Here is a 27,328-nt window from a genome sequence, read left to right on the forward strand (position 1 = left end):
ACCTGCAGGAGATTGGCGTGAGAACTGCCAAAACCAGGGTAGATATTCCGATTTGTTTCTTTCTTTATTCCTTTATTGTGTTGGTTTCTTTATTTCTTTGGTTTAAATTCGAGGTTCTAAAAAAGACACCCCCCCAAAAAAAATTTAGTTTGTGTTTTTTGAAAAAAAGTTTTGGTTTCTCCTGGGAAGCTGGGGTTGGGTTGAGGTGGTGGCAGCAGCTTCGGGTGCTCCCGCCGTGCCTGGAGCCGCTGTCACCTCCTCTGCCACAGCCAGCACAGAGCGTCCCCCCAGCAAGGGGCCGTGTCCCTTGAGGACAGTGTCACTCGTGCCATCAGCATTGGCACTGCTTCCACGAGGAATGCCAAAGCTTTTCTTCTGTCCTTCCGAAAACTTCTATTTCCTTTCCCCTTAAGGGAAATAAATAAATCGTTGCCAATTACCGTTACTGCCTCAGGTTTAAATTTTGCCAAACACGTGAATTAGCACTTTGCTCAGGTGACAAGGAGTTCAGAGCAGCCATCAGTGAGCTGGGGGCCAGGATGGAGCCGCTGCCAGCGCGGTGTCCTCTGCCCCAGCGTCCGCGGGGAGGACACGGCGCTGGCAGCGCTTCCAGCTCACTCCTGGCTGAGCTGGGGGTTCTCAGTGACTTTTCTGGCAGTGCCGGTGGGTTAAGGAGGCTCTTCCCGAAAAGCCACGGCTGCGTGAGGGGTTAGGAGGAGGGCGCAGGCCCAGGTGTGTCGAGCGCGAGCCCAATGCCATGGAGGCCAAAGAAAGACACCAGGAGAACTCCGTTCCATGCAAACTGGCACTGCTTGCAGGCTACAAAGGACTCTCTGTACCAGTTCCATCTTGTGGCATGTAGAGAGCGCCTAAGGGGTGACTTGCCAGCCTGGTTGTGGGGATCCCCCATCTCCCGGCTTCTCCTACTGCCCCGTCACAGAGGGGGAAAAACAAACCCAAAGAGAAAAAAAAGAACCCAAATGAAAAACAAGATATTGCTTTTGCATACGCTTCCAGGAAAACAGACCTCATTGTTTCTGCCTCTTCCTCATGTTTTGCCCTTCAGGTTTTGTTTTACGTGCAAACAGACCTGGTGAGTTGCCCCTTAGCAAGGCACAGAGGGTTTGGCTCGATTAACGTTGCTTCCCTGATTATTATGATTATTTTTTTTAATCGGAGTGCTTTTGGTGCCCATTACAACTGAACTGAGCATTGATCAATTCTGTGCCTGAAAATCATTTGTCTTTAATTTGAGTGTTTTTTGGTTTCTCTTTTGTTGGGTTTTCTGTTTTGTTTTTTCAGTTTTTTTTGTTTTTTTGATTTGAACTTGCAATACGAAACTAAATCTAACCCTAAATTAACAACACCCTTTCTGGCAAGTTTAAAGAGCAGTATGGTGTTTGGAAATGTCTTTTCAAGCCTCAAAATTGCCTGTGTGCACAAAACTGGCAAAACCCCAAAACTGAATCCAAAGAGCCCCTGTCCCTCCCCAGCCCCGAGGTCTCAAGGAGGAAGGTGGGTTTGTCACCGGCCCCACGGCCACTCACATCTACACCAAACTGTGCTCTGGGAACGGTGGGCTTTTCCGTAGAGTCATCTCCATCCAAAGCCGGTTTCGGAAGGGACATCCTGGGTTTGCCACTCCATCAGCAATGGTAGTGAATTGTATCCAGGAGCAGTGGAGTCCGATCGATCTTGCGCTGCAGTGTGCGGGCCCGATTCATTACAAGAAAAATGGTGGGGTTTTTTTTTTTTTTCCTCTTTCCTTTTCAGTTGGGTTTTTCTTTTTCCTTCACAAATTCGCACAGCGCTCCTTCACGTGTGCCTGATCCAAAGCACAGAGCATGGCACAGCTGGCCCTAACTGGCCCTTTCTGCCAGGAAATAGGAAGGAGCTGGAAAACAGCCAGGCAGGCGCATCCCACCACCCCTGGCTTGCTGGGGAGGGCTCTGCCCAGGGCTGCTGGAGCTGCCCCTGTCACAGAGCAGACAGGCCAGGAGGTTCCTGGAAAGCACTGATGACAATCCACGTCATCAGAGTCCCCATCACTGCAGCTCCTTCGGCAGCGCTCCAGCCTCACCAGCTCACCCAAAATTGACCTTCTCTGCTCTCCGGCCCTGTCCTGCCGGCTCTTCCCCTCCTTCCTGGCATCACTGCCAGCACTGAGACTGAGTGCCCACAGAGAGCATCCACCTTCAGCTGCACATCTTGGTCTCCCAGGGACGCTGCACCCCTCTCACTCCAAGCCCCTGAGCACTGGCCACCTTGGTTTCTCCCGAGTTGATGCTTCATCTCTTGGGTCACCTGCACGTTTGCTCAGCCAACAGAAGGAGCCTGCTGGGGGCAGTGCCCGGCCCTGGTTCTGTGCTGCCCGGTCTTCCCCTCCTTTGCCCCTTCCTTTCCACGTGTCACCAGCTGACCTGGCTAGATAAACAAGTTCTTTTATCTGTCACTGCAGTTCTGTCCTACAGCCAGCAGACAGGGACGTGTCCCTCTCCTCGTGCTCAGTGCCACCCGTAAATTCACATCCCGTGTAGCTGCTCGTGTGCCGGCAGGGTGAGCACAGCAGTGCTGCTCTCCATAAATCACGGCCCCAGTCAACATCCTGGTGATGAGGCGATAGCCAAGGTCCCTCGAGCAGACACAGGTCTGGCCACATCCCTTGGCTCCGGGTGGGACTGTGCTGCCCAGCCCCTCTGCTGCTTTTGACAACCTCACCCATTCTTGTATTTTTTTTAATGAATTGGGACCTGAGCCATGGAAAACGAGCAAAGTTAAAAAGTCTGAATGCTGCAAACTCCTCCTAGACAACTTCACTATCAATGTCACGTTTCTTTTGAATCCACCTGACATATTTTACGTGTAAAACATTTTTGTCGTGTAAACGCTTTTTTTAAAATACAGTCATGGGGGGGGCACATTTTTCTCTTGCATTTGACATGGAAGGGGTTCATCTGGCAGGAGAGCGAGACAAGGGAAATTTGGCAGGAGAGGTTTTTTTTGTTCCTTCCTCTTTGGTTCATTAGCAAGTCCGAGATTTTTCCAGTTCCCGACCTGTTGCCACCAACTATTCCTCCCTGAGGACTGGAGACAAAACCCATAAGGCCCCCTGCAGTCCAGCCCTGTCCCAGGTGAGCGGTGCCAGCTCCCCCGGGCACGCTTTGCCCGCCGAGCAGTGCGGTGCCACGGCACCAGGAGCCGCTCCCCCACCCCAACACCCCTGGCACATCTGGATTTTGGGCCCCAGTCCTGGCTTGCCAGTGCTGCCTTTGAGCCCCACGCCCCAACAACCCCTTACTGGACTTTATACTTGCCAGCAATAACAAATCTCGTAACGTGAGCTACTGACCTTGATGGTGAGTGTGAGCAGTTATGTTTTGTTGTTTTCTCTCTTGCTTGGTTGGGGCTGCTGTGAGAGAGGGTGTCTCTGAGGCAAACTTTCCGGCCTCTCTTACACTCGGACGTGCACACCTCCTCTCAAACACTCTTCTGAGCGCTCTCAGCGGGAAGGTTTGTCCACACCTATTAATCCTCTCTCAGTGTCCAGCTTCTTGTTAGTAGCAGCTGGTTGCATGTTTTTTGCTTGTTCGGACGAAACGGTTCAAGAAACGACTCATATCAACTCTTGAGAAATGTCTCTATTTTTTTGTACACTTTCTTTCTTTTGATGTTTTTTATTAATTTCCCTTACTTAAAAAACAAAACACCTGTCGTCCCGTAAAACATTTCACATCTCCCCTTGCCTGTTCTTAGAGTGTATGTATCTGTGGGACTGAACTAAATGCATGCACTGTAGTAGTCGTACTGGTAGCAGTAGATGTAGTTGTAGAACATGCATTGTCGAGTTGATATTATAGGCACCATCAACGCGAACGAGCGTGGCAGATAAAAGCAGAGCCTCGGTCTCACTGAAAGCGTAGGGATAATACAGCAGAGAGCTGCTAAAGGCTTGGATCCATAGTGCCCTATTCGTTAAATCCCATTATCTGGAAGTATAAATTGAAGCCGGCTGTAGGCAACCTACACCCTCCGAACAAGAACCCGCACGTGCTGTTCTGCTGATAGTAAAATTGCCTTTACTTTTTTATTTTTTATTTTTTTTTTCAAATTAACCCCCCCCTAGGAATTAAAACACTGGCTATAACTATATTCTCCTATTTTTGTTTTGTATCCAAAAGAACTCGAGATATTTTTTAAATCATTTTACGATCATGGTTTCTCCATCAGCCTGTTACTCGTCCATATTAGCCCATAGACTCATAGACCAGATGTGCCACACGCAAATCACTCCATTTGGGAACCCAGATAATTCCGTGTGTGTGAGGCGGCTCCCTGCAGCCTGTCCTGAGCCACCGAGTGATTGTTTGTAGGTCATAAACCTTAAATCTTATTATGCAACAGAGACTCTGAGCTAGTGATGGGTCGTACTCATTGCCATGTCACCCAGCTTAAGGGAACGTTTTTAAATGAAGATTTAACATTTCATAAATATCAGCATGAGGAGTTCGAGGCAAGTTCATCCTCTGTGCCATGAGCCAGCAGTGGCTTTGCTTCTCCTGCCTGGGGTTTCTGTGCTAAACTTTGACAATTCAGAGACCATGTAAATTTAGCAGATGGTGTAGAAAAACTCCTGTCCAGGATGGTCACCCCTTTTCCCCTCCCTGCACCCCAAAAGCAGTGGTGCTGGGCGGGAGCATCTCCTGCTCTGCTGGGCAGAGCCGTGCAGTCATTAATGCCCTTACAGCAGCCAGCGCTTTCCAGGGGGATAAAATATCCAGAGAGGGCTTTGCAAATGTAATTAAGGCTTTGTATCCGCTCCTTACCTCTAATAGAATGTCGAGTAAATCAAGCAAACAAGCCCTGGGATGGGGCTGATGTGGTGCAGGGCAAGCTGAGCCACCCCTGGTACTGCCAGGGTGCTGAACACTCGTGTGTCAAGGGAGAGGGATAATGTCCCCTTTGGATCTCAATCTTCCAGGGAAATGGGGGGGACCCACTGTTTAATGCACATGATGAAGTGAGGAGTTCAGCTGAAAGTCAGCAGAGCGACAAATTGCATGGGGTTGAGGAAACCTTGTCTGGCGCTTAAGGAAGGTGCTCTAAAGTTTGATCTACTCATAGTTCAGCAAATTATGGCCATGAGAAGGGGGGCAGTGCTTGGTCTGTGTGTGCAGGAGACGGGAGCCGCCACCGGCTCGTGGAGATATCAGGGGGAGCATTTCAAAGATCCAGCGATGAACCAGTCTGGGATTTATACAGCCCGTTGGGAGGGCTCCCTTGTGGCACGGTGGCTCTGATGGAACTGCTCTCCCTTTTTTATTCTCCTCTATAAAAGTACATAAAGTTTAATCCGAGCTATGTAATCTCAAAAGCCAAAACCTAACAAGTGGACCACTTGGGAGCAGCAAGGGTTGGAATTTCTCACTCTGCTGGAACCGCCAGTAATTATGTGACAGAGCCCGGCGGGTGATGCATCGGGAAATTAATGGCTGCATCGGATTTTATCCTCTGCTTATCTCCCTGGCAGAGAGAGCCTGTGCTGGGGAGCATGGCGGGCAGCCAGGCAGGGACCCCACACCTTAGGGCCTCCAGGGAGGGTGGGCACAAGGACAAAATCCTGGTTTAAACGGGAATTCCAGCAGCCAGACTCTGCACAGAGCGGCCCCGGGGGCTGAATGCACTCAGGAGGAGCCAAATTCCTCTAAGTGGTTTTAACCTCATTACTGACAACACTGGGAGCACTACAGTTATTTTCTGACTACTACCCCAAATTAAAAGAATAACAGTAATGAAAGGGGAGTCATTTCTCTTTGGTTCAGAAGTGCTGTGCTGGTCCAGGGTGGAACTCCACAGGTCTTTTCCAGAGTGGAGGCTCCAGCGGTGGGTGTTTGACAGGACACCGGGCTGAAGTCTATTGAGGTTAAAATACATCAGCTTTGATCAATAATTTTGTAATAGAAAATCTTGTGCACTTGATAAATCATCTCCAGTGCAATTAGTGACCACCTCTGAAGTGCAGTTGAAGTTAATCTGTAATGAATTTAGCGGGTAACTTTTAACAGTCCTTTCCATTGAGAGAATTATTTTCCATGGCAGAACAATCCACAGAGAGCTCATCCAGAGCTGTTTCATTTAGGAAGAAGTTCTTCCCTGTGAGCATGGTGAGGCTCTAGTACAGGTTGCACAGAGAAGCTGTGGCTGCCTCATCCCTTGAAGTGTCCAGGGTCAGGTTGGACGTGGCTTGGAGCGAGCTGGGATAGTGGAAGGTGTCCCTGCCCTTGGCAGGGGGTTGGAACTGGATGATCTTTAAGATCCCTTCCAACCCAGACTGTTCCTTGATTCTATGATCCTACTGTCCCTGCTGCTGCTCTTGACACTTGGAGTGGTGATGACGTGGCCCCTGCCTCGTGCCGTGGGCGGGCTGGTTGCCAGTGCGGAGTCTGGTTCACTGGTGACAGAGCTTTGGTAGCTTCCAAAGCCCTGCCACAGCCAATTAGCTGTGTTTCATACCCTTTCTCCCAGTGGATGTGGAGGGACAGAGTTCTGGGCTGTTGTAATCAGACTTTGTTCCACGCGAGATGCAGCCGAGTCGCTGCAGGGTTTGAAGTGTTTCAGCACGAGCGCTCCAGTGAAATGAGATCCTCGAGCACAGGATCATGTCTCATGCATTTTAACCCCTAAATAGGTAAAATACTGCCAGAGCTGAGGGTAACTTACCTCTCTGGCAGCAGGCACGGGCTGTTACCTGTTAGTGGAACAACTGGGAGGCAGCACGTTGTACTGACCTAGTACCATCACTATTTTCATGCTGATTCTCTCCCCAAATACTTTAAAAGTAAATACGTAATTACAGTGATTTTTTTTCCCCCTCTCTCCTTTCTGAAAAAGAAAACTGCCAAAGGGGCAGAGGAGTTTTTCCTCACAGCAGATGTTAGTGTGCATCTGGCTCCGTGTGAGCTCAAGGAGTGCAGTGGGTTAGGAGTTGCCAGGGAATGCAAAGTGGGTCTGCAGGTATATAAACCTGAGCTATTTAAAAATAATAAACCCGCACAGCTGGGGCTCTTACGGTTATTTCTTGGTAGTTAGAAGAGCCCAGAGCTCTGTGCCAGGAGGACTCTGAGGTGTCTGTGCCCTGCTGAGGGCTGGGGTGTCAGCTGCCAACAGCAGAGCTGGTGCCATCAGCTCTCCTGCAGGCACCTTGTGGTGGGCAGCAGCTTCTTGCAGTGTTTCCTCTTTGGTGAGCTCAGGTTGTCCTTTAGGGGGATGTTATTACCTGCTGCACATGCCATGGAGGATCCCTCGCTCTGCCCTGGCACTCATCTGTCCAGACAGGTCTGCTCTGGGTGCCCAGACCCCTCCCTGTGCAGGTGCCCAGTGCAGACTCTCCCACAGGGGAGGGTGTTTGCACAGGACTGGGGGTTTGCAGGCTGGATTCCTCACCTGTTAGCTGGATTACCCCTCTGTGCTCCCCAGCATCCCCCCAGCCCATCAGGGCCAGCAGCAGCAGGAAGGTGCCCCCCAGGCAATGCCCTCCTGCTACCACGACTTAAATCATGCAGCAAAACAAAGACCTAGTTTTGGTTTAATTTTCCTCCTGTATTGTCTGTTATTGTAGAAAAGGCTTCAATTTCAAATTACAGGAGTGATAGCCAGTTAATGTGGTACAGTGGGAGGCTGGAGTTGCTGTTGCTATGGCAATGGAGTTCGGCTCATTTGTTTTGTAGATGAGTAATTACTACGCAATTAGAGTAGGCTAAAAATAAAGGGGCCTTTTGTTCCGTCTTACTCATTAATATTAATAAAAGACCTGTCCGGGCTGTGGTAAACAATTAATGCAGATGTGGTTGCCCATGGTAAAAGTAACAGCAGCTTTCACGGTCCTTGGCATCGCCTGGCTCGGCTCTGCCTTCCTTTGAAACAGAGAAGTGGCTGGAGAGGGGTCTGTGTTATCCCAGCATCCAAGCTTTAGCTCTTATTTGCCGGTTGGATGGGTGATAATAAGTGTTAAAGCTTCACGTGCAGGCAGGGGCAGCAGGTACAGCGTTTGGGTCAGAGCCTGTGGCACAGCGAGCGCCTGCAGCGCACGGGGGGTGTGGGGGGACACGGCGGCAGCGGCTCCTGGTGCAGACAGCTCTTCATTCATCCCCCTGGATAAATGCCAGGGCTGGAGCAAGAAACTTGCCCAGAAACCCAAGCACAGGCAAGGATGAGCGTGGTGCTGCTGTACCAGCTCCAATACAGCACGTTATAAACACGGATCAACAGAAAAAGAGTGGAAGGAAACGCTCCCGGGCATTTGATGTGAAGAGGAAGAGAGGAGGTTTAGACTGGATATTAGCAAGAAGTTTTTACTGTGAGCGTGGTTGCCCAGACAAGCTGTGGCTGCCCCATCCCTGAACGTGTCCAAGGACAGGTTGGACAGGGCTTGGAGCAACCTGGGCCAGTGCAAAGTGTCCCTGCCTGTGGCAGGGGGTTGGTACAGTAAGATCTTTAAGGTCTCTTCCAACCCAAACTGTTCTGAGATTTTATGAAGTATGTAAACATTAAGCACGTTAGATTTTAAATTAACTGTAAAAGCAGTTAAATTGGTAGAGTAACCAGTTAGGAACATGATTTGACAGTGTTTATTTGCCCCTGTGGTTTATATGTGTGTCCCAGCACAGCCAACGAGCATCCTGTGCAGGCAGAGAGAGACAGCAGAGCAGAGCAGGGACCCTGGGGGGTCACGCCTTCCCTGCATCCCTTGGGTGCTCAGCACCCCTGGAAAACGCTGTCAGGGAGGCAGAGCCTCTCCAATGGTTCAGTATCCCATCCCAGAACCCCGAGTGCTGTGCTGGGGGGGCTGTGGACACACAGAACCACGTCCCTCCCAAACTGTTTAACTAATGGAGGGAATCGTAGCAGAGCCTTTGTAAGGTCGACATTTGTTTGTTGTTAAGGATCTAATTAGAAACATGAGAGGAAGCTGAATGGCTGCTTGCTCGGCTAATTAGCGACATGCACGAAGACCACTTTGAACTTCAAGGACACAAAGCTATTAGCGCTTACATCAAAAATGGATTAAACTTCTGTGCTTTTATAATGATTAAAGATGAGCCGCTTGAGAGGAAATCCTTTTGTAAGGCTGTGACAAGAGCTGGCTCCCTGATTGCAGCTCCTACAAGCGAAGCTTTGTGTGGCCTCCGTGTTGCACTTGGCCCGGCGCGAGCGACTCCGCTGACGTGCGGGATGGAAAATGGGACCGGGCGATAAATATTGATTGTTGGCAAAAATTACAGCCGAGCTGCGAAGCACAGTTATTTGTCCTGCTGCATAACTGCAGGAATTAGAACAGCTGGGCTTCAATGAGTTGAATTTTCGTGTCTTTTCTTCTGTGAATTGATGCACATCAGCAGCCACCAGATGTGGCTGGTGCCTCGGGTGGGTGAAGTGCAGGATTTAGTAGAAGCAGGGTCTCACGTGCACAGGAGAGGCAGCAGTGGGTTTGTAAAACATCTGTACCAGGTGAATTTTGAGCTTGCCCAAGCTTGTGGAAGCTGCCCAGATCTTGCTTTCCGCTCACCTGAGGCAGTTCAGCCCTTGGTCTGTGTGCCCGTGGCTCTGCCCGGCACCGGGGCTGGGGCAGGAGGAGCAGCCCCCGTGCTGTCCCAGGGCAGGGGGACACGGGGGCTGCAGCAGGAGCAGTTGCCACAGGATCCCAGGTGCCATTATCACACCCTGTGCCCAGCTGGAGGACGGGTGGGCAGCACTCAGCCCTCCCTCCCGGTTCCCACTCACTTCCAGCGGTAATTGCCGAGCAGGAGCGCGCTCACCACCCGCTGCTTGCTGTCGTTACCCTGCCATGTTTTGATGTGTGAAACCGTTTCCAAAGGGGCTGCAGAGGCAGAACAACCTTTGAAAGTGTGACTGCAGCTAGAAAATAACGTACAAATAGTACCTTGTTAGGGCAGATCTTGGTGTCTCTCGGCCTCATCACCACTTATTTTGCTGATGAGCCCGACAGTTGTTTTATTTTCCTTTTTCCCTGCAGGGCCAATGTAGCTGCAGGGGAGGGATAACCTGGGGCAGCCTGGCTGCTCCCCGTTACAGAGCGTGTCGGGGTGACAGGGAAGGCACAGAGCTCGCGTTTGATTTTCCAGAGTCAGGACTGAAACAACTGTCATAAGTAAAATATCTGTAGCTCTTCACACTTGCAGAGGAGCTGCGTCTGCCACAGGGTTCTTACAGAGAGGAGTTTGCTTTTCAAGTCTGCTTGGTAAGAGCAGGAGCAGAGGGATGTGCCTTGCAGGTCTCCATGAGAGATGTGATACCCAGCACCTCTCATTGTGACACCGGGGTTATTTGTTTTTCTGGTTTGTCTCCCACCTTCTCTTTCAGCAAGTTGGGAGCTGTTTGTACCTTGTTATTCTCTAGAATATCTGTGTGTTTCCAGCTCATTATTTCTGAGACATTTGTGAGCTGGAGCATTGATCTGAGTTCCAGGTGTGCTGCGTGCTGCCTCCGACAGAAACCAGCGCTCTGTAAAAGCTCAGACACAAGAAAGCAATGCCTCCAATGGCTCAACCTGACCACAAATGAAGGGGTTTGGAGCTGTATGTGAGGGGATTGGTGTAGGAAAAAAAGAGCACTTAATTCTCAGTGCTGTGCCAGTGTGCTCTTGCAGCCTGAACAGGCCACCAAGAACCAGGAGCACCAACATCTTATTTCAGACTGGCGTTAATTTGTACATCCAGTCCCTAGTAAATCACATGCTGGTTGTTAGCAGCTCTGAAAAGCAAGGTACAAGGTCCCATTAACTTCAGCCCTGAGTGCACAAAGAATTAGCTTTGGCCAGGCGATCTGTAGCATGGGTGCAGTGCTGCTGATTATATTTTATAAGGCTCTAAGCACTAATGATGTAAGATTTGCATGCAGTGCTGAAGTTCTGCTGGTTATTTAAAGTATCAGCCTCATGCTGGGAGTGCTGGTCTGTTAGCCATGCATGTGGCCGTTGGTGCTCACGCTCCAGGACACGTGGGATCCCCAGGGAAGGTGTGATCCTCCCTGGACCACTCACCGTGGGTTTGCTCTAATGTCCTCTGCTGTGGCTGTGCTTGGATGGTTGCAAAGGCAGCAGAGCAGGCTGGAACGCTTGGGAACAGGTGATATTCCTTCTGTGACAGTCTTCTCTTAAAATCCAGCAGTAAGTGGACCCGTCACTCAAATCTATAGAATTGTGGAATCCTGGAAGGTATTAGGTTGGAAGGGACCTTAAAGGCCCCCTAGTCCAAACCCCCTGCCGTGGGCAGAGACACTTTCCACTACATCAGGTTGCTCCAGCCTGGCTTGGAAGTGAAATGCCACCAGACTGTGAGGCAGTCCCTGCCTCAGCTGGGCTGCTCAGTCCCCTGCCCCCCATCCCCTGCCTGCTCCCACCCCTGATGGCAGCCTTCGATGTTATTATATCATTTACTCCTCCAAGCTGGAAGAAGATGTTTGCAGCATGTTCTATGAATTTTTCATAAAGATAGAAAAACAGCCTAATCTTGTGAGCTTTGAGTCTTGGTGGTGGGTAATGGCTTTGATTTAAAGCATTTTGTCTTAATGATAGTTATATTGAAAATTTCCTGCTGCTTTCAAGCACGTTTAGTTATTATCATAAACACTGATGGTAGAAATGCCTGCCAAATTGTGCGTGGCTGTTTATGGTAGATGAGAGAGTCATCCAGAAATTAGAGCGCTGGATCAACAAGTGGTGAAGAAGCCTGTCTGTGCAGGAATCCACCCTGGAGATGGTGGGACAAGGCAGGAGTGAGGACGATCTTGGAGGAGAAGAGGAGCTGGAGATGACCAGCACTGGGTGTGCAGTTATGCTTGGCATGAGATGAAAAATGAATTTCTGATGAGAATCATAGAATCATACAATCATTTAGATTGGAAAAGTCCTCTAAGATCACCGAGTCCAACTTTAACCTGGCACTGCCGAGCCCACCACTGCCCCTCTGCAGGCTGAAGGCAGGGATGTGGGTGCCTGTGGATGGGGAGAAGCTGGGGCAGCTCCAGCCAGCTCTGTTCTGCTCTCAGCTCCTTTCTCAAGTGCAAACTGTATTTCTGGCTGTGGTAACAGGGTGCTATATCTCATCCTGAATACCCTGCCTCTGCTCAGAGAGGAAATTCGGTAAATCGTGGTGGTTTCTTTCCCACTTGAGGATTTCCTTGCCTGCACGGGGACAGGGAAGGCAGCCACACATTTCTCCAACCACGTTCTGCACCCTTCCTCATCTTTTTTTTTCTGAAATACTCATATTTGTTATTACTCCCCCATAATGGTGTTTGTCTTTGGGTTTTGGTGCTGTAGGAGAGGAAGGAGTGTCACCCAAGGCTCCAGGTGGGCTGTGTGCAGGGGACAGTGATCCCCATGCAGTGTCTGTCTCCTCTGTCCCTATTTCCCCTGGTTGGTTTCCTTTGAACTACAGCTTATTTTAGTGGTCTCATTTAGTAGTCCCGAAGGGCCTGACTGTCAGCCTGGTACTGTGTGAGTCCCCCTTGTAGGACAGTAATGTCAAAGTCCTCACGTTTCTTCTCCTTTCCCCTCCCTCTTTCCCTTCATCATTCGTGCTGAATGGAGTCTGTTTGGGTGGGATTCCAGCATCCAGCTGGTTGTGCTTTGCCCAGCTGCCCTCTCCACCCCCGTGGCATCGGGATCCTCGTTAGTGTAACGCGCTGCTCGTAAGGCAAATGTCAGCAGGAACCCTGACTTAGCGATTTCTCAAGAGTTCATTGAGAGAGAGTTCATCTTTCGGTGATGACCTTTCTTGCAGAACACGGATTAACGTGTGAGCAGGGTCTGTGTTAACGTGGCAGTTTGCAGGAGAAGGCTCTGGCTGCACATCCCTGCGCCCAGCCCTGAGCCTCCTGCCCCTGCCCCTGCCCCAGCCTGGGCTGCCAGGCTCTTTGGGGGTCCAGCTCTTGGCTCCTTGACATGACTCACTTGTTGCCTGAGCACTGAAAATCATCTTACACGCGTGTCAGGTGTGGGTAAAGACGGCTCTGCTGCAGCACACAGGAGGAGTCGATGGTAAAGCAGCCACACTGCCTGGAGAGGTCCAGCTCTTACTGTGCCAGCCCTGCACAGCAGCTCCCAACTCCACCAGCACCAACACATGGCATTAAAAAAAAAGCCTGTTCTGGGGCTGCTTTGTGGAGCTGCATTTTTTATAATGTTCTGTGCCCCATCTTACTTTCCCTGGCTGCTTTTCAGCACTCCCCCAGGCACCGTGACACTGGGCAGAATAAGCCCGAGGCTCCCTGTCCCTCTGGCCTGCAGGCAAACGTTCACCTGCTGATCAAAATTCACTGGCTCAGAGCCTTTTCTGTAAGAAACCACAGCAAATTCAAAGTGAAGCGAGCAAGACATTATACTGCCCTGTTCCCATCACTGCCACAGCTCCTGACTGCTGGCCCTTGATCTCCATCGGCATAGGAAGGAGCTTCTGTAGCCCAGAGGATGGAGGATCACTGGGGCTGAAGATGAAAGGTGGTTGGCTGTGACTTACAGACACATCTAATCTTTTCCACATCTCTCCTGACCTTGATCTATCACAGGGCTTCCAGGGGACACTTGGGATTGCAAATTATGCGTAGAGGAAGCCTTTGAGCTGGAGGCACTTAACCACAGCCTCGGAGCTGTGAAGTCACCTGGTGCAGGATTGCTTCCTGAGCAATCGGTTGGGAAATGGGACTGGAACCTTTCAGGGCATGTTGGAAATGGGTTCTTTGCCAGGATTTCCTGAGTGCTGGCAGTCCTTGCAAGGGGAAGAGATGGCCCTACCAGCCCCCAGGCAGTGCTGAATCAGTCTGGTGGTCAGCTCGGCCGGTGCCTCTGCTGGGACCAGGCAGCAGGTCAGGCCCACACTGACTGGCATCAGGGTACAGTCAGTGGTTCCCTCCTCTCCTGGGGCAGCACAGTCCCCTGAGAGTTCTTCAGCAATGAACTTCCAGATGTCTGCCCTGAATGCTTTTCTTGCCATGAGTTGTCAGTGGCCAGGGGAAAGTCTCCAATTCCTTCCAGCCTGCAAGGAGTTCATGTTAGTGCTCTGTGATTCCACAGCTCACAGCAGCCATGGCACTTGCACAGCTCCTGCCTCCTCACAGCTTTGTCATAATGTCATAATGTCATGACACATCTCCACAAAGTCTTAACTCTTCTTGCTGAAGCAGTGTCTGGAGGATTTCAGGCATTTTTTATTTCTTCCTTTGAGTCTCATATTGTTCCAGGTTTGTGTAAAACAAACTCGTTTCCAGGTGTTTCTTACAAGAAAAACGTCAGGATTTGTGTGTTGGGGAAGTTGTTCAAGGTCCCCTTTGCTGTTGTTTCCCAGCAGTGGTAAAAGTGCCTGTTGCTCCATGTGAGCTCACCTGAGCTCTTGGAAGAAGACAAATATTTAGCAACCAACCATGGCTGAGCGAATCATTAGAATGTGGCTTTCTGAGGCGTGCTGAGCCTCCCGCTGATTCTGGGAGCTTTCTGTTTCATTTATTGGATCTGGAGTGAAATGTTAGCTCTGGAAAAGCTTCCAGCCCTTTCTGTAGAGTTTTTCAGGCATCACATTGGAGCAGTGCCAGGGCATCCCAGCCTCTGCACAGCACTTGCTGGGTGGTGGAGCAGCCTTTGCCGTGCCTGTTTTCCATGGCCACTCCTGTGAGCAGCGTGGAACATTCAACCCAGGGTCAGTAGATGGAAAAATTACCTTTTTCTTACGTTACCTACCTGCAGTCAGGACTTTGAATAACCCAGTGCCAGGTCTTCCTGCAGGTGTGAAAACGGCATTTCCAATCCTAGAGGGGCCAATGAGAGTGGAGGGGCAGAGCATTTCTCTGGCTCCTCAGTCTCTGTTTGCTCTTCCCAAGGTCTCAGGACACACAGGTGTGCCCCTTGTCACCCTGCATGGCTCTGTGGTCACGGGTCAGTGGCACAGCCCTGTCCCTCTGGGTGCCACAGTGATGTCTGTCTGTCTGTCCCTGCCCATGCCCCAGGGTGGTGGTGATGGCCTTCCCTGGTGCTGCCACGGGGTTTGCAGGAGTGTTTTACCAGCAGGATCCCCCTCTCTGTGCAGTGTCCCACTGCTGTGCTCCTGCTGTCGCTCAGACAGGCCGACTGGGTTTTCTGTGTGACTTGGCAGGAAAATTCACATCCGTTTTATTGAACCAGAAGGAGGAAAAAAGGGAAAAGTGCTGGCTTCTAGTAATAAAGGGCTTTGGAACATCAGCTGGATATTTTTCTTCACGAGTGAGAAGGCCAAATGTTATCTTGACATTTAATCTTTAATAATAAAAAAGGCACTTTGTTTGCCAGCAAAGTCCAAAATCTGTTTACTCTCTGATGCCTTATTTCTTTTAACTTGCTAGCTTAGATGTCCTACTTACCCTCCCCTGCTACCGGTTCAGAGCTGCAGTGAATCGTTTATTTTGTAAAATTGGCTTTCCTGTCACCACAAAGCCACCAACTGCAGGGTGGCCTTTTTTTTGACCAGTTAATTCATCCATTTGAAAAGCGGGGACCCCTTGGGCGGGCGCTGCAGGGGAAGGGGCCAGGGCAGGACGGGCGGTGGCTCCACAGCAGGTCAGGCTGAGCCCACCACAGCCCGTGGGCAGTGCTGGCAGAGCCAGAGCACGGGGCTCGCTCCTGGGTTGGCTCCCATGCCCAGGAAAACCCCGGGCCAGTCCGACCCTGTGGGGAGGGACAGTGCAGGCTGCAGGCTTTCTAACCCACTGCAGTGTTTAATGAAGATGGTGGGAAGTTGCAGCCAGAGGAAAAGGCTGAAGAAGTGCTGGTTCAGCCTGGAAGGCTGGTGCTGGAGGGGATGGGGTTGGGTGCCTGGTGGTTTGGGCGCCGCTGCCCATGTTGGCCGTTCGTGTCTCGGGGCTGCCCGCGGTGGGGACACCGTGAGGCCCCAGGGGTGTGGGGGGGACCAGGCTCTGTGTGCTCCCGAGGGACCCTGCAGGTACCACCCAGGTGTAGCTCCAGCTTCCCGCAGCCATCTCCATCCAGCTCCTCCCCGTCCGCTGACTTCTTTTGCATTGAAACTTCTTACTCATAAATTCTACATCCAAGGGCAGCCGTGAGAAATGCCAGAGGCCTGATCATCTAACATGCTTTAATATCTAAGTCTCTTCTTTAGTGTCATTCTTATTTACATTGTTTTTCTTTCTCAAAAAAAAAAAAAAATTATAAAGGGAGGAAAAAAATAAAATATTCCTTTACTTCCACGTTAGGAGGTGAGTTGTCATCCACCCTCTGGAATTATTTTTTTGCTTTTGATCTTTATTTATTTGTTTAATTTTGGTTGATGTCCCAAGCATGGTTTTGGAGACGAAGGTAGGTCTTCGCTCTCCAAATCAAAAGGAAAAAAATTAAATAAAACAACACTCTCCTTGGTCGTATTTAAAAGAAAAAAAATCCAAACTGTTCCATTCCATACCATTTAAAGAAAAAAATTAACTATTGAACTATTTCTACAGCTTACTGATCTAAAAGGGCGGGTTTTTTCCAAAAGTATCGAATGGATCCAAAAAATACCAATTTTCCTAGACGTGATTGAAGTTATTTACTGTCAACATTTTAATATCAATATTACCACAATGTGTAGTCTCAAACTAGTTCCTTTGTAGTTTGCATGGGATGTGAATGCTGTCTCGGCGTGCCCAGACCTAGAGAACTTGTTACTACTGCATGAGCATCAAGTCAGATGTTGAAAAATACCTATTATATTTTGTGATAATTTGGTGAAAATGAGCACCTCCAGTCTCTGGTTGCAGTAGTGTGTTGAATGATTGTTCTTTTTTTTTTTTTTTTTTTTTTTTTATATATATCCATATATATATTTTTGGAGCTCTAAGCTTCGTAGTAGTCCGGGCTGACTCTTCTCCAGTACTTGCTCTCCTCTCGCATGGCCTTGGTTAAGTGTTAGAATTGGGCCTAGGCTGTTTATTCTGGTGTTTGGCTTTGTAATACCGGTGCATGCCCGGCGTCTGGCCTCATACCCAGCTTTATTCTCTGCACACCAGTCTTGAATAGCTACAGTGCTCAACCGAATTTTGGCGCACCCGCTTCCCCGGCAGGCTCCAACCCAGCGCGGCCCGGAGGCTTCCCCGGGGCCAACAGCCCCGGGCCCGTCGCGGATCTCTACGGCACGGCCAGCCAGGACTCCGGCGTGGGTAACTACATAAGCGCCGCCAGCCCGCAGCCGGGCTCCGGCTTCGGACACGGCATCGCCGTAAGTACCGCGCGCCGGGGGAGCCCCGCCCGGGCCGGGGCCGCGCTCCAGGGGTGGGGACGGGGTCCTCTGGGGGTTTGGTGATCGTGACCCGACAGCGAGCGCGGCGCCTCGCTGCCGTAACCCGTGAGAGCTGTGCCCGGCCCACCACGCTGATCGATGACCGGAGTCATCAATCGCAGAATCATCAGGGTTGGAAAAGCCCTCAGGCCCAACCTTTGGCCGGTCGCCACCTTGTCAACCAGACTGTGCCGCAAATTGCCACGCTTCCAGGGATGGGGACCCCTCCACTGCCCTGGGCAGCCCGTTCCAATGTTTAACCCCTCTTTTGGTGAACAAATTATTCCTGATATCCAACCTGAACCCCTCTTGGCATAAATGCTCGTCTGGAGCCTTCCGCAGCCAGACCGGACACATCTCAGAGGGGAATATTTAATAATTAGGGGATTTAAATTCCTGCTTATCCATATGGGCTCTATATCAGCCCAGCCACCCATCCTGGCTGATGCACCTGTTGCAGATAGAGCAGCAGTCCCTCGCTCCCACCTCAATCAGCTCATTAATTCAGCTGGTGGGACCCCAGGTTGGCCACAGCCAGCCTGGCGAGGGAACGGCCATGTCCTGCTGCCCTTCACCGGTTTGCTGACCCCTGGAATCACTTCCAGCCAGTCATGGCATCACTCACAGCCCCTCAAATCCGCAGGTTATGAGCAAGTGGCTTCCGTTCCGCTGTCGGGTCGCTGGGAGGTGCCTCCTAACGCCGCGTTGGGTCTGCGATCGCACTAATGAGGGGCACAGATTGGCTTAACCAGGCTGCACGTGGCTGTGTCACTGTGTGTGAGCATGAATGGGGCTGCCCTGCCACGGCTGGCACTCGCCCACACTCCGGAATAAAATTAGGAGGTGTTTTGTTTTTTTTTTTGTCCTCTCGGACAACGAGGAAGTGCGGAGGCTCCCCTGAGCTTCCCACGAACTGAGTGGAGAACTCAGCTCCCTGATGGAACTGGGGGGAGGGAGCGGGAGTGTAGTGCAGACAAACTTCCTGAGGCTGTGTTACTTCCACTGCAGGAGCAGCCGGTACCCAAAAAAGGCAAACGAACCCTCTGCCTCCCTTTGTGCCCTCCGTTCCCACCCTGTCCCTCCCAGGGTCACACCAGGGACTTGGCAATCCCTGTGGATCAGTCCTAGTACCGAACATGGAGTATTACTGCTCTGATAAGAGCTACATCAGTTCAAAACTGCCACCTCTTACCACTTATAGCACCTCCTGTTTTCATTTTTCGCCTAAAGAGAAAGACCTGTTTGTGCTTGAAAACTTGGGCACTTTGGCCTCAGCAGTATCCCAGTTTTTCAAGTGATGGGATGCGAGGTCCAAGCCTGGGTATCCGGATTTGTCTGCACTAACTCCCCCAAACCATTTTATAATTAACTTGCAGATTGGCAGCCTCTTAATTCCCCCAATAACTGCAAAGAATCCCGTAGCTTTTTTTACGTACATATTTATTTAACACTCTCCATTTACTAACCCTGGTTTAAAAATAAAGAAGGGAAGACCCCAAAGCTTATTTTTTGCTCCTGGGGGAATGAGAAGACGATGGTCTTGGAAAGGTAACCGTAGGGTTGAGCACACCTGGTGACCAGAACAGCTCTTGGAAATCCCTATTCATGCTGGCAACACAGTCTTTCAAGTCCTTTGATAATTTCTTGGCAAAATTAATAATCAGCTGTTCCCATGTATAGAGCACTGATGAACTTAACAATTGTACAATTTTAGGGACCTTTGATTGCAACGGCTTTTACAAATGGATACCATTGAAACGTTACACATGGTTGGTTGCCATCTCACTTGGAGGTATTACAGTATATCCCATTTGTACTTTGTGCTGAACTACCATCTCCCCTATATTTACTTTAAGTGAACAATTTTTTATCTTCATTTCGTCTTTCCTTGGCCTTTAATCATTCCTTTCTGTGATTTGTGTTACTGAAATCAACCTCACAGGTCGGAAACTGGAAGACAGATCCAGAGCTAACCCCCCCCAGAAATAACTTTTTCATATTCATCGTGCTTTGTGCAGTAATTTGAAGAGCAGGAAATGCTGCAGAAAACCCAGAAAGCTGTGGGGAATCACCCCAGGGCCAACATCCAGCAATCCCAGTGGGATCAGAGATCTGCTCCCAGTGCACTGGTCTAAAAATAGCTGAGCCCCACTGCTTTACTATGGAGAAACCATCATTCATAATTAAGTGCTGTACCAAATATTACAGCTAAAAGATAACATTGTAAGTCATAACCATAGAGCAATTATCAAGATTAAAAAAAAAATTAAACCTGAGCAAATTAAATTAAAGACATTACCTGAGCACCACGGCCCTGGATCGCTGCCAGTTTCCTACCCTTTGAACTAAGCTCGAGTTAATTAAATGTTTAATTTTTATTTTTTATTATTATTTGGCCTTTGGCATATTCGTCTTTGCAAACAAATATTCTTAACACCCGGAATGGAATAGATTAGAAAATTCAATGAAAAACAGAAGTTACCCCAATTAAATGGCACAGATTTACCTGCAGAGCACCGAGCCCTGACAGGCAGATGGAATGGATACTACAGATTCTATTTCCCTGCCTCCTGCCAGCACTACCTGATCACTGCTTTACATTCAAAAATCAGTCTACGAAATTAGAGTTACAGTTAGTCAGGGGGCTGGGAACTGGAGAATGGTTGGAGGCTTTAAATTACATAAAAATAGATCTATACCTAAACACTAGTGAATAAAAGGGGGTTCTGTTTACTTTCCATCTCCACACACACCCCCAAGATCACCTGAAACCGATTTGCTCCAGCAAGGAGTGTTTTTTGTGGGAAAGAAGGAAGTGCCATAAGCACTCTTACTTGCACGTATCGGTGTCTGTTCGCCGATCGATTTGTCAAAATCCTTCGCGTTTTCTGGGCCATCAGCCTTTGGAAGAGCGAGGTGGTACCCTGGGCCGGCTGGAGCCTGAGCAGAACATCATAACTCAGGCTAATAACGCGCGGTGACGGCGCCGTCGCCAGATTGATGAGCTGTAATCGCTCGGCTCTTACCACGGCACATCCCCCTAACCATCAGTTACTGCCCAGTGCTAAGACTCAAACCATTAACGGCTTAAAAACAAAGTGCTTTTAATGCTGCTCATTACTAATTAAAATAGATTTTGAGAGGAGGAAATGAGCCTTATTATTAATTCCTCAAGGAACACTGAGTTTGAGATTCTTGTGGCAGCGGCACATCCCGGCTGTCCCCACGTCCCTGGAGCAAGGTGGGGCTGGAGGGGCTGAATTTGGCTCAGCTGTGGGAGGAATCAGCTCCCACATCCCTGTGGGGTTCTGGTGGGACCTCGGCCTGAGCGCAGCTGATTGGGAATGGCTTTTGGAGTTCATCCCAAATCTGTGAGCAGGGAGTGTCCTGGCCACAGCCAGTCCTGCCAGCAGCTGCCTGCAGAACCAGTCCCTAGTATTTATATCTCTTTTATACATTATATATCTCAGTGTTAAGCATCAGCAGGGACGGAGCACTGGAAGCTGAAGCCTCTGATATAAAATAAATCCTGGGTGCCTCAGTGTGCCTGGATAGGAGTTGTCACCTTCCAGGTACTTCAGAGAGAACTCATTGTACCGAAGCTGTGTTAACTCCTGGAGTAACAGGTGCCTGAGGAACAGTTTTTGTCCTTCCCATGTATCAAGTCACATTTTACTGTTCCTAAACCAGCCCAACCCTCAGCTAAGCCCAGCCCATCCCCAGTCCAGCCTTAGCTGGGATGGAAATGGAAATTGAGAGCAGGGAATACGTGAGATAGTGCCCTCTCCTGTGAGGGCTGTCCAGGGAACACCTTGGCGTTCCAACCTGTCGCTCTGCACCCACCCTCAGCGTGGATCAGAGCAGGCTGTGGCTTTGCAAAGCATTTGCAAACAATTGGGGTTTTTTATGTTAAAAATCCTAATTGACCTCAAATTAACTGTCCCTCTCCCCATGTCCATGTCCACCTTCTCCCCTCGCAGAGTCTCTCTGGATGTCCGGGCAAGACAGGGCGAAGTTTCTGAAGGGGCCCACGTTGGGTGATCTCATCAGACTTTGAGCACTACATCATTACCATCATCATCTTCACCGCCAACACAAACTGGAGGTGGCACTCGAAGGACTTGGGTTGTTAAAAATCTCTCTCATCATCTCATGAATCTGCTGTACTATAAAAACAACAGCTTTTAAAAGTATGTATATAAAACCCATTTCTTGTTGGTTTTATTTTCTCGATGGGTTTCCCCCCCCCCCCTTTTTAAACCTCTCCAAACCCACATTTTTTCGTAGCGTTTGACATAGTCTCGTAGCCACGTAGTCGGAATTCTTTGTGTACCTAGCGCAGCCTAACCATAGTGGAATTGTTATATTAAGGGGTTTCTTTGGTTTTTCTTTCCCACCTCCTCCCCCCCTCCCTCCTGTTTTACGCAGTTGTTGTTGCTTAAAGGATGCTGAGATGGTGACAGGAGTCTCAGCCGCCGGTCCCGGCTCTGCCGCCGCCGCGAGGGGAGCGGAGCCGGCGGTGGGCACGGCACGGGGGGGGCCGGTGGGGCACGAGGGGGTTGAGCAACAGGTTCTCTAGCCCTTCTTTTCCTTTGTGGCGTCTTCGTTAACTCTGATTCTCTCTATTTTCGGCAATAAGGCGAGGGCGACAAACTTTTTGCGCGTCCTTTTTTCTATAAGTGCTTTTTTTTGTTGAAAGAGGTGATATAAGGTTTTTTGAAATTGTGAATTCTGAAAAAAAAAAAAAGAAAAAAATAATAAAATGCTGTAAATACAATTCCATTAACTACATAGAAGCTATTAAGAAAGAGAAATACAAACCTATTTTTGTGATGGAGTCAGCCTAAGGCAGTTTCTCTGTGAAAATGGAAGAAAAAAGACAAGGAAGTTGTAGCCTTTTGGAGCGACTGCCGGAGCTGGCCCAGGGTGGGTCGTGACGCTGTGGGACCCTCCCAGCTCTCCCAGTTCAAACCAGCAGCTTCGCTCTCAGACGTGCACAGCTTACAAAGGAACAGTCTAGTGGTATTTTTATTTTAATTTAAAAAACCTGCTTTTCCCAAGACTGATCAAGAAGCTACGATTTTTTCCTACTCAACGCATTTACGGTTCAAAGCACACCTTTGTTTGTTTGGTTGGTTTTTTTGGTTATTTCTCAGTCACTGTTTTAAACTCGATCAACTTGCTGTCCAGTCATTTCAGCCGCTCTGGGCACCCTGCCCAGCCCCGCTGCGGGCAGAGCAGTGCCCAGCTTGCATGGTTTCCTTTATTATCCATCACTTTCTGCATCAACAAATTAGGAAGGCAACTTTGGTTGGTTTTGATTTCTATTTTTTTTTTTTTTTTTTTTTTTTTTTTTTTTTTTTTTTTTTTTTTTTTTTTTTTTTTTTTTTTTTTTTTTTTTTTTTTTTTTTTTTTTTTTTTTTTTTTTTTTTTTTTTTTTTTTTTTTTTTTTTGGTTTTTTGGTTCTTTTTTTTTTTGGGAATACCTCAGTGCTACAAGTTTCACCCTAGAAGCAACGGAAGATTTTAATTTATTGTAGTTGTAAACAGAATTTAAAAGAAATAAAGTATAAAACATCATTGCACTGTGACTGGTAGGGGAAAAACTGACAGTTTCCTATTTGCACATGTTTAATATTTGGCTGTTATATATATGGTCCTCTGTTGGGGGAGGAAACTTATGAAGGATATTTTTTAATTTAATTTTTTTAATATTGGTAAATAGGCCTGCAACAGCAAACTAGAAGTACAACATGGTAGGTGGCATTAAGAACATACTGTAGTGTGGATATATTTCTTCTTTTTTTAACGTAATATTGACAAGTTTTATTAATATTTTTTTAAATTGTTACGTTTATAAATTTGGTACTTTAGGTACAGCCAGTATAAGACACTGAATGCGACATTTGTTAAAAAGAGCTGCTGCACTCCTATTTTTGTAAATTTTACTAACAAGTAGACTAATGTAGACATTCAATAGACAAGGTAGAGCAAGGCATCTTTAACAAAAACAAGGCACCATACTGCTAACCGAAAGGAGAAAACCTTGTTTTTCTTGTTTTTAAAAAAAAAAAAATCATGCTTTTTATGTAATATTTTAGGTTTTTTTCTTATTTCAGAACAACCAGGTTTAAGCAAAATGCTGGACGCTTTTTAAATATTGAGACTTGATCAAGTAATAAAAGAAATAAAACGATTCTTTAAAAAATAAAAAGTTGTAAAAAAAAAAAAAAAAAAAAAAAAAAAAAAAAAAAAAAGGACGAACCAAATTCCCTGTGATTCAATGTGCCGTCAGGGAATTTTTTATTGCTATTTTGTCAATGTTGATGATGTACTGTACTACCAGTTGGTTTTCCTCTCCATTCCCTGTCACCTCATAGAATATTCTTTGTTGATCATTGTTGTATGTTAATAGTGTATAAAATGGCTTATCTTGTAAGAGTGCTGTCCTGATGCTAGTGTAGTGAATTTTCCCCCCCTCTTTCTCTCTTCCCCTTCTAGTACATATTGGTAGGTGTATCGTAATTAAGGTTAAAAATTTAGATGTAGTTATTCAGATTTAGGACCAGTAAGGATAGAACTTTCTCTTATTTAAGAAAAAAAAAAAATGCTAATAATTTTGGGAAGGTTTTCCTTTCTTTTTCTTTTCTCTTTTCTTTCTGTTTTTTTTTTTTCTCTGTTTATTATTTTTCTTTTGCTGATCTGATGCGGTTTCAACTAACCAAAGGTCTCACAATGTTAAAAATGCTGGCAAACTCCTAAGGCATTTGTAGATCCCCACCCTTGACTTTGGATAGGGGATGTGCCATACTACCTTAAATGCTAATGCTAGATATGCAAAACTGGATTTTTTTAATTTATTTTTTAAAAGAGGGAGGCACGGTATATTAAAACGATTTTACTAAGAGAAAAAAAAAAAAAAAAAAACATATTTTTTTAAGAATGCTCAGAAGAAATTGCTAATCTGTGTGAATATGTTTTAGATGTTTATATACCTTTTGAGAAGTCCCAGTGGCCCCATAGCACAAATGTCGTGGAATCCGGGATGTTTTGATGTGGCTACCTAGACTAAGGTTCACGTTAGTCCCCCACTCATCTAGAAATCCATTTTGAAGGATTTTTTTTTTTTCTTCATTTGTTTGGGGGGTTTTTTTGTAATTTCTTTCAGCGCAAAGGTTCAGCTCCATCTTTGTTTTACTCAAGCCCAGCGAGTGAAGGATCACGGAATCGTGAACTGGTTTGGGCTGAAGGGACCTTAAAGCCCATCCAGTTCCACCCTGCCATGGGCAGGGACACCTTCCACTGGACCAGGTTGCTCCAAGCCCTGTCCAGCCTGGCCTGGACACCTCCAGGGATGGAGAGTCCACAGCCTGTCCTGGCATCCCTCATTCCGAGGGATGTTGCCCTGTGCTTTCCAAATCTCCCACGTGGACCCGCTCCCCCCAGAATGACCAAAAAGAGAGATTTCCACCCTGCTGGGGGACCTGGGCACCCAAAGCAGCAGCGGGTCCATCCCTGCCCGGCTGTGCCCTGGGACAGGCCGTGTCCCAGACACCAGGGACATTTTACAGGAGCCACAAGATCTCGGGGACCCTCCCCCGTCAAGTAACCCAAGTCCTTTGGGATCGGCTTGATTAAAACGAAGCCTGATCTGTCCTTTGGGGTTTTTAATTTTTTCTTATACTTCCTAAATGTTCACTTTGAGTTGAATTTGTAGCTTGGACTTTAAGGTAGCATGGCTCTCTTTGCTGTAAGTTAATTTTTTTCCATTGTACAGCAGCGTCTGCTGGTGAATGTCACACATCTTGCTAGGCTTAGTTTAAACCATTAGGTAATTGTGGGTGATAACGACCTGAAAGGTGTTGGGATTTCTTTTCTTCCCTGCTGGGCAGCCTGGGATGCTGCTTTCATCCGTAGTGTGAATGAGGGCTAGCGACTCCAGCCACACTCCCTTCTCGTTTCGTTTCTGCCGTTCACTCAATGCAACATAATCAATAATAAAGCAATATAGTTTACTACATTTTTACTGAAGGCCAGCCATGGTTCTGTATGATATTGCATATGAAACTGTTTACAAAAACGAAAACCAACACTAACTCATAGCTGTCTTTTATGCTATGGCGATGTCTCTCGGGTGGAATCTTCTGAATTCTTTTTTTTAGTGGTTTGGTTTGTTTTTTTAAGCGAAATAGTTCAAAGAGAGGAAAAACTGAGGTTAGAGTTGAGGCGAAGAGACAGGATGCATCGAAGACACACCGGCAGATCCCGGTCTGCGCACAGACACTGTAGAGTTTCCTACGTACAGAATCCAGTCGAACCCATTGCCGTGTGCGAACACTACGTGAGGAGATTCTGTAAGCTAAGCAATACTTTAATACTGTAATAAAAATTACCAAAAAAAAAACAAAAAACACGGGAAAAACTAAAAAAAAAAAAAAAAAAAAAAAAAAAAAAAAAAAAGGAAAAAAAAAAAAAAAAAAAAAAAAAAAAAAAAAAAAGAGTAGCTCGAGAAAGTAAATCCTCGTGGTCGGTTCTCGGTCCCCCCCAACAGTCCTGACTGTGTTGTGTCGAGAGCTCCGTGTCCCAGCAGGGCGGGCCCGGCGCGGGGGCAGCGGGGCCGTCCCCGTCACTCCACCCCTGGGCTCGTCTGTCGCGTCGACCGTCGTAGGTAGCAAAACCCCGTCATTCTCTGTTGTACGAGGTCTGAACTCCATCAGTACTAGGATGCAAGTGAGCATTTCAGGTGGTCATAAATGTACCTAAATAAACTATGGCACAGTGGCAGGCCTAGCCCTTCCTTTTATACTTTAGTATGAACTGATGAGAACTTTGGTAGTGACTTTTTTTTTATATATATACATATATATATGTATCTATATATATCAAGCATCTTTCAGGTCTCTGTGTATGGCTTTCTGAAGCCCTGTTGTAAAATACTATGTGGATGGGGGTCTCTCACATCACAGATGTGGAAAGTATAATTTTATATTTGTATTTTCAAATAAATAAGTTTGTGAAAGGTTTCCATCCTCTACTGTGGTCCAGAAATCAATGTGTTTGTCTGACGAAAAAATACAATAAACTGTTTTGAACAGATCCGTGGAGTCCCTTTCATTGGCAGGGAATATTTATTCTGGGAGGGGAGATCAGCCTCATACCCCAAAAACCCATCAGCCCATCGCCCCTCGCGTTCCCAGTGGCAGGGTTGGCCCAGCACAGCCCTTGTCCCCCTGCACAGGGGCCCAAGCGTGGTCCCTCATCCTGTGCCCCACCAGGCACATTTCTGGCACGATCAGCACTAATCCCATACCCGGGAGGGCAGCGGGTGGCCATGTGTTCCCAATCCAGTTGGATGAATTCCCACAGATCCTTGCTGTGCATTTTCCTCATCAGAGTGACACACACTGTCTGGCTTCACACCCTCTCCCAGCTCGGATACTCCACCAGAGGCTGTTTCCCTTTGGCACTCAGAATGGAGCGGAGCCAACTCCCCCTTCCCGTCCTCCTTTATCTTAAACATTCACGTTATTCCACCTGGGACGACACAGGTTCCTGCAGGTCCCTTCCCTGGGGAGGTTGGGATGTGGAGTTGGGTAGGGATGGAGGGGACGCTGCAGCCCCACCAGCCCCACAAACCCTCCAGGCCTCTCCTCGGGGTGCAGCCGTGCCGGGGGGCTCCGCGGGGACGGTGCTGGTGAAGGTCAGCGCACGGCAGGACGCAGGACAGGCTCTCTGGAAAGCAGTCAACACATCAAGCCCTTAATGGGATTGATGATTAGTGGAGCACCGAGGGGAAAATTAGATTAGAAAAACAAATGAAAATAATTTCGGAAGTCGTGTTTATTTGGGGTGGAAGGAGCTTCCAGTGCGAGGGCTGCAGGAAACGATTTGACTGCAATCCAGAAGAAAAGGAGCACGGGTCTGGAGTACATTAGTGTGGTGGGAGGCAGGGAATAGCAGCCACTTAACCCTGTCATTCAGCAAACATTAGTGAATTATGAGTGTATTATATGT

General features: G+C 48.1%; 1 protein-coding gene across 11 annotated transcripts in view; it reads left to right on the top strand.

Moving 5' to 3' along the window:
• Nucleotides 1–26,410, top strand: part of MSI2 (musashi RNA binding protein 2) — a 219,493-nt gene extending 193,083 nt beyond the window's left edge. For 2 of the 11 annotated variants that reach the window (XM_027883870.1, XM_027883873.1), the window contains exons 12-14: nt 17,047–17,255; nt 19,030–19,107; nt 21,296–22,129. In XM_027883870.1, the coding sequence (XP_027739671.1) occupies nt 17,047–17,255; nt 19,030–19,071 (251 nt within the window). In that variant the 3' untranslated portion in view covers nt 19,072–19,107; nt 21,296–22,129. Of the gene's footprint in view, nt 1–1,066; nt 3,176–3,418; nt 3,511–7,492; nt 7,504–17,046; nt 17,256–19,029; nt 19,108–21,295; nt 22,130–24,482 lie in introns of those variants that run through there. The other 9 variants (XR_003571233.1, XR_003571231.1, XR_003571234.1 and 6 more) reach the window with 9 other exon arrangements.
• The last annotated feature ends 918 nt before the right edge of the window (nt 26,411–27,328 follow it).

Source organism: Empidonax traillii, unplaced genomic scaffold (genome assembly GCF_003031625.1).
Source record: "Empidonax traillii isolate 1590-97213 ecotype Southwest subspecies unplaced genomic scaffold, ASM303162v1 scaffold135:size1941959, whole genome shotgun sequence".
NCBI classification, from domain to species: Eukaryota; Metazoa; Chordata; class Aves; order Passeriformes; family Tyrannidae; genus Empidonax; species Empidonax traillii.